This window comes from Acartia tonsa, chromosome 6 (assembly GCF_053477335.1).
Source record: "Acartia tonsa isolate MP-2025a chromosome 6, ASM5347733v1, whole genome shotgun sequence".
Lineage (NCBI taxonomy): Eukaryota > Metazoa > Arthropoda > Copepoda > Calanoida > Acartiidae > Acartia > Acartia tonsa.
In genome coordinates, this window is record NC_137265.1 from 52,383,862 (window position 1) to 52,394,359 (window position 10,498).

General features: G+C 31.9%; 1 protein-coding gene across 1 annotated transcript; it reads left to right on the forward strand.

The window, feature by feature from the left end:
- The first annotated feature begins 503 nt into the window (after positions 1–503).
- On the forward strand, positions 504–10,233 carry LOC145323158 (uncharacterized). The gene is made up of 17 exons (XM_080165551.1): positions 504–870; positions 1,166–1,247; positions 1,604–1,699; positions 1,927–1,977; positions 2,349–2,426; positions 2,511–2,583; positions 2,784–2,844; positions 2,958–3,500; positions 3,605–4,702; positions 4,773–5,000; positions 5,630–5,747; positions 5,947–6,057; positions 6,447–6,516; positions 6,919–6,971; positions 8,234–8,283; positions 9,793–9,838; positions 10,111–10,233. The coding sequence occupies exons 1-17, from the start codon at positions 563–565 to the stop codon at positions 10,231–10,233; spliced, it is 3,189 nt and encodes a 1,062-aa protein (XP_080021677.1). The 5' UTR covers positions 504–562.
- Positions 10,234–10,498: the final 265 nt, after the last annotated feature.

Below are 10,498 nucleotides of genomic sequence, written 5' to 3' on the forward strand. Positions count from 1 at the left end.
TAGGCATTTTAGAATAGTTCTATCGATTTTAAACTTTGTCGCATGAATCCTGAAACATTTGTAAATTGTATAATTAAGCATAAAAACATTAGTTAGGATACATGTTCTAGTTAAATAATGACATGTTTTATAGGGCTCGGCAGCCGTACGCTAGCCGTGACGAAATATCAAATTTAAACCGGTTTGGATGCTTTGAAAAGTTTTTGTAAGAGGGATTGTCATAATTGGTTTAGGTTTAGACTTTCAGCTGATTTTTATAATTGTAAACTTTTGATTTTCCCTGAGGCGGCTGGCGAGTCCTTTACATAAATTTTGCTCACATATATTTCATAGTTAAAGTGCTATAATTCTATGTTTGTCCACAAAAAAATCATGTAATTTTGACGGTCCAAGCCTTGGGGTCAACAAAACAGATTTGTTGGTTCATTAAGTTGAGTGTCCAAATGTTTCAACCACTATTTGCAATCCACAGAAGGGGTAATCTTGTGTATCATCATTAAGATTGTACATCAATTAAACAGCCATTGTATTTTCTCTATTAAGATGTTAATTTCCTGGTAAAATGTCTTTTTGTAAAGTGAGTCTAGGTTACAATAAAAATTGTGGTGGTCAAACTAGCGGTTATGATGGCGGTCATACTAGCAGTCAGGCTACCGGACATTATGGCGGTCAGACTGACAGTCATACTAGCAGTAACAGGGGCAGTCAAACAAGCAGCCATGCTTATGGTCAAAGTGGCAGTCATACAGACAGTCAAAGAAGCATTCAAAGTGACAGTCAGGCTGGCGGTCAAACAGGAGCCTGTTCTGTGTGCGGTGACAGCGCCCACCACCATCAGCACTATGGAGCTGTCTGCTGCTACTCTTGCAGGTACTATCTGGGATAAGGTAATATGGCACCCAATGAAACTTTGTTTTGCCCAAAACGAATTTTCCAGCCATTTTTTTGTAGAATAATAATACATAAATTTCTTTGTTATTTATTACTTTAGTATTCAGTTGTACAGGAAAGTGTATAAAATCAATATATTTTGTCTCAATTTTGTCTTTTAAATAATAAATATATTATTAAAATGTAAGTCATGGCCACATTGATTGAAGCTTATTATTATTACGTTATCAATGACACTCCAACATTGCCATAAACCTGATATTTCTGATTTTAGAGCCTTTTTTCGACGCACAGTTAGCTCCTCCAGAAATTTGGTCTGTTCAAATGGAAGAAATAATTGTAAAATCACAGTGAAGGTACTTTTTTAACAATGATATTTTACAGTTCTTTGTTCTTCTCAGTTTTCGATCTTATTTCTCTACATTCAATACTTCATTATATTCATGCAATTTAGTGAAAAAGTTTGTTTAGTTTACTTTCTTTTATGCTATTTTTCATAATTTCCAGATTATAATTGTTGCATACTATTGGACAGCTTTTACTTTGTTTTAATCAGTCATAAATCAACCAAAAATCCAAAAGTGTTTTTATTAAACGAGTTTTTAAAGATTTTTTGTTTACTTTGGGGATTAACAGAACTTATAGTCAAATGTTTTACTTAATAGTCTAATTTGGATTGCAATTATTCCTAATATGATTTTCTGAATTGTAGACTAGAACCTGCTGTAAGAAATGTCGGTATCTGATGTGTATAGAAGCTGGTATGGATCCAAATTTAGTTGATGCAGCTGCTAGAAGAAAGATACAGGTAAGATTAAAAATCTTTATAAAGATAGTAGTTTCCACATGAAGGAAATTTTGCATTAGTAAATATTTGCTCAAATCAATACTAATTTTTGAAATTTTCTACAAAATATTCTAAAACCAATGGACCAAATGTGTGTTCCTTAATTTACTTGTAAATAAGTACCTATCATCCCATATAAGCTTTCCAATTTCTATATGCCTAATTAAGCATGTTCTTTGATCTTATAGACTGAACTTTCCCAGCAAAGTCATGATCCAGTTTGGCATACAAGAATTCAGGTTAAATTCATATATTAGGACAATTTATAATTATATGTTCCGTTTCTTTTAGTCCTTTTTATCTAAGCTTAAGTTCAACATGTTTATTGGCAGTATAGTCAGTGACTTTTATCTTGGTACCAACTGTTGGTCATCCTGACCATTACAGACAACCCTACCTTTTAATTGCTAAAACCATTATCTAGATGCTATAACATTACAATGTAATGAGTTGTACTGCGCACTTGAACTTTAGCTTTTAACTATTAAAAATATAATTATTAAAAATTTAATGCATCTTATACATCACAATCTATAGTTTGTTTTGGATATGTGATTGTTTATGATTACTTCATTAATAACTACAACTGGCCTATAACTGTTCATTGCAGGAAAGAAAAACTGATTATTCAAGTCCTGTAGAAAGGGTAAAATATAATGATTTTAATCATATTAGAAAATATAATCAGGTAACAATGTTTTTTAAAATTTATTAAAAAACTTTTTTAATAAATAAAAATATAAAATATAAAACTTACCCTTTATATAAAAAGGGTCAATTTGATCATTTGTCTGAGAGAAGAATTCCAACTCGATCAAGTTCAACCTCTCGACTACCAATTCAAGGTAACAAAGACTTTTATTGATAAACTAAATTGTGGCTTGGAATTTATTAAAATACACATTGTCCTAACATCACTAAGAATTAATTCTTTTGCTGCTACATCCAATTCTAAAATTGACAAAATAGAGATTTTTCTGAACTGACAAAAAGACACTTGTGTTGTGCCAGATATTAACCATAATACATTTCTGATTATTGAAAGACAGGAAAGAAGAACCAAGACCCCACATGGCATCTATCATTGTACATCCAAATTTGACTAGGTAACATTTTTTAGTTTTAGAGGGATAAAAATATATCCAATCTTTAAGTTTTTTCATCTTAGATAATTTGAAACTTTTACATTTTTTATCATTTAATCTTGCAATCATTTTAGCAATGAGATGCAACTGATCCAAAAAGTTGAACTTCTAAACAAGAAAAAGGAAGAGATAGAACAAGAATTGAATAATTGTAGAAAAAGTTTAAAGAGACAGAAAAATCTACAGCAACCATCTGCCTACATTGAAACAAACTATCCAAACAAACCATCAACATCTTCATACAATCTAACTTTTGGGAAACAAACTAAAAGGATAAGATCTGTATATAAACCTGATTTCAGTAACTACTATTATCCACCAAATCTTCAAGATAAAAGACATCATCAAAGCAAAATTAATAAATTTGGATCAGATTATCCTTCCAGGCAAATTACTACACCTGAAGAAAGATTCAGGCCTTATCCAGATAAAATAATTTCAACTAGACATGCATATAATCAAACTTACAATCAATCTCTATATGGGAAACAGTTTTCATCTAATAACTTTCAAAATTCACCTAAAATTGAAAAGAAAAGGTTCAGAAATTTTGAAGAAGGAAAGGAATTGTGTTTGGGGGCAACAAAATTAGTATGTGATCCTAATAAACCATGCAGGTTAGTTCCAGAATTACAAAAAAAATCTCAACACTAAAAAATGATGAAACATAACACTTAAAGAAAAAGTATTTATGCCTATTTTATATGTTTATGATTTTTAGATGCTGCTCTGAATCCTTTCCCATAACAAGATCAAGATCCAAACTCATTCTCAACCAAGATTCAAATGAGACAAAAACTGATTGCAAAGAAACAAAAATCTGGTGTCCATATGAATCTGTAGAAACTGAAAAAGTAATCAAGGCACCAAAAAGAATTAGTAGATCTAACTATCATAGAAAATCTGGTCACAACTATGTAAGTGAAACTTCTAGTGTTTCTGATAACACAGCAAGAGCATTACAAGCTTACCTTATTCCAGAAGTTTCAAATTCAAATACAGATTTATTAGAAAACCAATACCCCCATTCAAATGCTCCTGTCTGGAACAGTTCTGATCAATATACTTATGGTTCTGCATTGCAAATGAGTGAACCACAGGAACATAGATTTGAGCAATCTACTTTTGATGATAATGCGCGTATGCCCCATCAATATTCTGAATCAGCAGATTCACTTGAACAAGAGTGTTGTTCTGTTGTAACAGAATCCAGTGGTGGGTTTTCAGGGGAACCAATCAATCATTTCTACATTGTATCTTCTAAAGACACAGCAGCAAGTACAATCAAAAACACACAAACTAAATTTCATGATACTCTTTCTAGTGAAACAGTAATAAGTCCACTTGTTCGTGGAAGAAGTACTGTGTCCTCAACTTCAACATGTAGCTGGAACAGTGTCGACTCAATGAGGAATGAAGTAGAAACTCCAATGCTAGAAGATTTAGATGAATTTTGTGATTTGAACATTGAAAGCTTGCTACAGGATAAAGAGGAAGGACAATTAGGAACCAAGGTACTTGATGATACAAGCGATAAAGATGATGATTCAGAAACAAGCACTGAAGATGAAGAAGAAGAGGATATCATAGAGCTTGAGGAGGATGTTGACAGCATAGAAAGTCCTGAACCAGTAGCTGAGAAGAAGAAGACATACAATCTTCCATCATTTGATGGTAATAAGGATAACATTCCGCTAAAGAAACAAAAGCGAATGAGACAAGTAAGGTATCCCAAGTCAAGATTTATAAATTGGAGAAAGATTCCTATATTTGATCTGACTGTTGAGGAGGAGTTCAGAATTCATAATCTCAACTTCAGGTAAGATTACACTTTCTTTAAATTTCACTTGTTACATTTTATGGTTTGTAATGGTTTGTTTAATTTTTAGAAGAGAGTTGGTTTATAAAGAATACTGTATTAAAATGAAGGACAGATATCCAAGTATTGAAGAGTACAAGAGTCTAATATTCCTGAGTACATTTGGCCAGAAGAGAGTTGTTATTGATCCAAACATCTTCAACCTGTATGCAGACAATGCCCACAAGACTCACAGTTATTGTGTTCCAATCTATGATGAAATTAAGAGCATTCCCCAGCACGTTTGGGAAAATATAAGGTTATTCTTATATCATATATTTTTTTTATTTATCAATAGTAGTTTTAATCTAATCTAATACATAGCAAACTGGTATTTATACAAATATAGATTTTTATTCAGTCTTTTCATAGCTTGATCTTTAAATCGTTTATAGGTGATCTAAACCGGGGCGATTCATTCAGCGCGCCATCAAATTATTAAACACCAATCTTTAAATCGAATTTGCATGGGCGAGTGGCATTGCCGAACCAAATCGGGGTGATTTATTTAATAAATAAATATTGTTTTTAATTACTTTAATATTTTTTTGCAAAACTATCGTGAAAACATTTTTATAGTTATTTTTAAAATAAATTATATATTAATGTTTTATATAAAATACCATACTGACACGGCATTTTATATAAAATACCTTACTAACACTGCTTAAGTAATAAAGTTGTACTGGTGCGGATCGATATTTTAGTGAGTGCTCAAGCGATTTAACAACACCGCGCCGAAAATCTTTTAAAAATCAATGTATTATAAGTGCGCTGTGGCTCACCATCTGCGGACCTACGGTTCACCTTTGAATCGCCCCGATTCAGCGCACCATAAAAACGAATTAAAGATCCAGCTATATTCATATAAATTCAAATTACTCTCAGAGGTGAGATATCAAAGACATGGTTTACGTATGGTTGGGCACTCTGTTGGGCTAATGTTGATTCAGAAGACCTTATTGATCAGGAATCAAAAGCTGGATTTTGGGATCAGGAAATTCAGGTTAGCAACCTATGCACCCCTCCTTTAGGTTCATCTTTCCTTCAAACTAAATTTATACCTAAGTAAAGCTACTCTAGAATGGCGAAGACATGTAGTGCAGTGGTTTAAAGCTCTTAACAGACAGACAGACAAAGAAGCCTAAAGAAATTATATTCCATATCAAAAAAACAAACACTTGTTAAATTCATATACATTTTAGGTTATCTATGATAAGTTGTTCCCCAACAATCCTAAAGCATTGAAAACATTGAACATGGAGGACTGGGACTGTTTTAGTTCCCCTTGGGCTTCTTCTGCTCTAGATGAGGAGGTATTATACTTAGGACTTGATCATCAGTAAATCTATTTATTGCATTCACAGTAAACAACTTTTTAAAGTCTGATCACGATAATATTTTGATTATAAGTTGAAATTAAATTGGGAATTCTCTAAAGAACGTGTCCTAATGTTTGTGATTTTAAAAAAATATTTAGTCGGTGCCTTCAGTAAGTTTTGCCTTTAGTAGTACTTTTTGAATTCTGTTGAGTAATTATTGAAAAAATTTATTTTGTTAAACCCCAGTGAATAAAAACTTTGAATTTTGGGGGCTTGTTATAAATTGGTTAAAAAATCACAACAATTAGGAAACATTCTTTGAAAAAAATATTAATGGAGGTAAGATTAAATTAAAAAAAGGTCTTATAATTGTTATTATTTAGACATTTGCTGCAACAATGACTAGAGTTGGCAACATAGCTGGTAAAGATAGGCTACTCTCAACTCTTTATGGTAACACATTTTGAAGTATTTAACATACAAATTCAAAGATTTATCTTGACTAAAATTAATAAAAATTTGTAAGTAATACTCATAAAACAAAACAAATAATCTTATATAAATTTTGAAGTCTTAAAGAGTGGTGTTGTTAACTAATGCGCACACCTGGGATAGGACTCTTTATCATATGGCTCATATGTTCATACAGATATCTTAAGGGATAAGACACTGTACAATACAGTCTAAATTATGATAAAGTAACCCTATATATAGATTTAATTATAATTGTTTAAGTAAGGGAATTAATTGTTTTTAATTTTTTAGGGCACTAGAATAATTTATTATTCAATGACGTTTTCTTATATTTTTTCTTATTTATACAAATATTTAACAAAAATTGTTTTTGCTTTTCAGGTTTATTGATCCATTTGACTCCAGATCCTGGTGTGGATCCTGAAATTTCTCAGGTTATCCTAGAAAGATTATTTTCATCTTTTTGTAGGAACTTAGTTTGTACCCAAAGTTTAAAAAACAATTTTTGCTTGTTTGTTTAAATCTTTTTACTTATAAATCTTGATTGAAAGATACAAACTACCAGTTTCCACCTATAATTTTAATCTACAAAAGGATTAATTTTGTTTATTCTATTTGGTGGTGTACAATGTATCGTCCAGGCTACGCCCCTAAAGGACTTAGGGGCACTTGAGGAGGAGAGAGTCAAAATTATTAACCCAACTTCTTATTTTAGATTTTAAAAGTAAAATTTTAAAAAGATTTTGGGTTGAGCGAAGAACACAGTAATAGTGTCTGACTGATTATGACGTAACAAAAAAAATTAGCCAATGAGAGGCCGTTATTGACCAATGGTAAAATTTATAGTGGCCTCTCATTGGCTAATTTTTTTTGTTACGTCATAATCAGTCAGACACTATTACTGTGTTCTGAGCGATTTTTTTTTTTTTTTTTGGGGGGGGGGTGCCCCCCCTCATTTTTAATTTTAGTTAAAAAATTTTTTTTTTAATTTTTCGGGGGGGGGAATTTTTCATTTTTTAGGGGGGTTGGGGGTGTCCCACCCCCAAGAAAACAGTTATAAACCTTCACAGGACCTATGAGAAGCTACCCTGTTAAGGAGAACCCGATCGGTTCAGCGGTTAGCGAGATCCTTTGGTACAGACACACAGACACACAAACAGACATCCTGTTACTTTAGTATAAGGATACAAACTAGCAGTTTCCACCTATAATTTTAATCTACAAAAGGGTTAATTTTGTTTATTCTATTTGGTGGTGTACAATGTATTGTTCATTGACACATCCCTTTTATTCGTACAATTATAAGTTCAAAATGATTTTAGAGGGAAATTTATTATAATAGTTCTTACTGCTGCTTTGTCAAATTCTTAAAATAACAAATTAAAAGCCTACACAATTTAACATTAAAGTCATGCAAATTTTATTTAATTCATGGTTTTAATCAACAAATCAATACTGAATGAGAGTCCCTTAAGTTGTTAAGCCGACGAAAAAGAAAATGTTATTATAAAACTATGGGAACTAAAGTAATTGACAGCCCAATATCCCCTCCTTCCCTGAGTGGAGTAAAGGATATAACTGAAATAAGTGACAGAATATCGTCTTACTGAATATTTTCTTTTAAAATTTACAATATTATGTTAATATTCATTTTGTATATTTATTGATTACAATATTAAATCACTTTTTTTTCTAGAACAAGGAATTGAATACACAAAGAAGAGACATAACTAGACTTATGTATAGGTAATTATATTCTTTTAAAGCGAAGCTTTTCTATAATTAGGGTCGGTCCGTACGTCCGTCCGAGATAGATAGCTTTTTTCGTTAATTTAGACATGTTAGAATTGTCCTATCGATTTCAAACTTTGCATGATGATTCCTGTAGTAGTTAGGTACGATTTAGAAAGCGTAGCAACTCTATAATCATTACCAGAATTTCCGTATGTCCATTTTAAACATGTTCATTTTTCTACTTTTTTAACAACAAATTTTTATGTGATCTAATCATCCGTTTAATCTGATTTTTGGTATATTGATTCCTGGGACAACAAAGAACAATAGTATAAGCAAAGCAACTCTATAATCAAGTCCTAAATATGTAAGTATGTCCAAAACATTATCCTGTATCTAGCAGTTTTTCAACAAATTTACTTACAATTTTGATTCGACTCTTTCGATACTTTTATATTTTGATTATTCAGTCTGTCTGTTTGTCCTTCCGATTCAGTGCTTCGATTTTATGGATGTTTTTATCCTTGTTTATAAATGATCGTGCTTAAGGATAATTTTTAAAAATAAATCTTTTCTAAAACAGGGCTGATTTATTAAGTTTTGATATCATGTATATTGTCATCCTTGTGAGCAAATTTTTTTTTAACCCTCAAGAAAGATAAAGAGCCCAAACTTTTGACTTTTTAAGTATGGGTATGACACATAACTGAGAGTTGGAATTTTTTGAATATCTCCATCCTGGCGGGCGCAGGATGCCAGCAAACCTGGCAGGGTCATCCAGGTAAAGAGCAAAAATATTTTTTTGACTAAAACAAAGCATTTTATCATACCAAAATACTAAAATATCCTCTAGTAGTACATCCTTATATGAAATACAGGTGTTCAAGTCACTTTCAGGTACCAGGTATGATCCTGCAGGTCCTGATCCTCCAGGTCTCCAGAAATCTTTAAAAGGCTCCTGTGGCCGCAATTTTTGACTTAGAGACTTCAAATTTTAAACTTAAGCTTTTCTTACATGTCTACATAACGTATCAAAATTTCATGAAGATCCGCCGCCGTTTTCCCGCCGACTGCGGCGGCTGGCAGCTGCCAAGTACAGCTGCGGCCGCTGAAACTTATATTTGATATTTCTAATGTAAAATTTACATAAAAATAAACATTTTCTGGAAAAAAAAATTTCTTCTAGCTTCGTAAATAAGAAAGTTACAGCCGTTTGAAATTTTTAAGTAAAAAAAGACCTGAAAACAAAGGTTGTTAAATAAAAGAGTGAAGGAAGCGAAAATTGACCTAGACTTATAAAAGGTCGGAAATTTATTATCAAACCATGGACTTGCACAAAAAAAATTAGCCCTCTAGCTCTAATAGGAACTGAGATAATAAGGGGGGGCGTTGAACGCCCCCCCCCCCCCCTACCGATTAAGGTGCGGCAAGGGGCCCGACTGTAAGGGGTTAATAAGATGATACGTTGCATAATTTTTGTGATATTTCCCTGGACATTTTTACCTTCTTAACGTTTTTTAGATACTTGAAATCAAAGTTGGAGAGCACGCGAGAAGCTGATCGAATGGTAAGATTTTATCAAAATTTGGAGGACATGACAGTAGACGGTAAATTATTTAAATATTCTGAAAATGGATACTATTTTTTGTAGCTAACTAATGAGAGAGAGGAATTATTAATGTAACATTGATTTTAGATTTTCGCTTTTATGGATGCTTTTATCCTTCTTGTATGATATTGCTTTGTTACTTTAAATCAAAATTATTAGATTTTGAAATATTTGCTATTTGTTATAAACCCCTTTGTATGAACCAAAGCTAATCCATAACTTATTATTAGGTGGAGGAGATGAGAAGTTTAATTTATGAACTGCAGGAAAGCAAAACTTTTATATTTCTAAAAAAGACAAAGACACTCATGCTAATTGCAACAAAGAAGCTTATTTATGTTTTATATAATTGAAGCTTTTCTATAATAAGGTCGGTCCGTCAGTCTGTAACGGTTAGCTTTTTGTTAATTTAAACTGGTTAAAATTGTCCTATTGATTTCAAACTTTGCATGATGATTTCTATAACAGTTAGGTACAACTTTTTTTAGTGTACTGATCCTTATTACAACAAAGTACAATATTTTAAGCGAATCATCTCTATAACCAGGTCCTAAAATATAAGTATGTCCTTTAACAGTATCATGTATTTAAGCAGTTTTGCAACAAATTCACTTACAT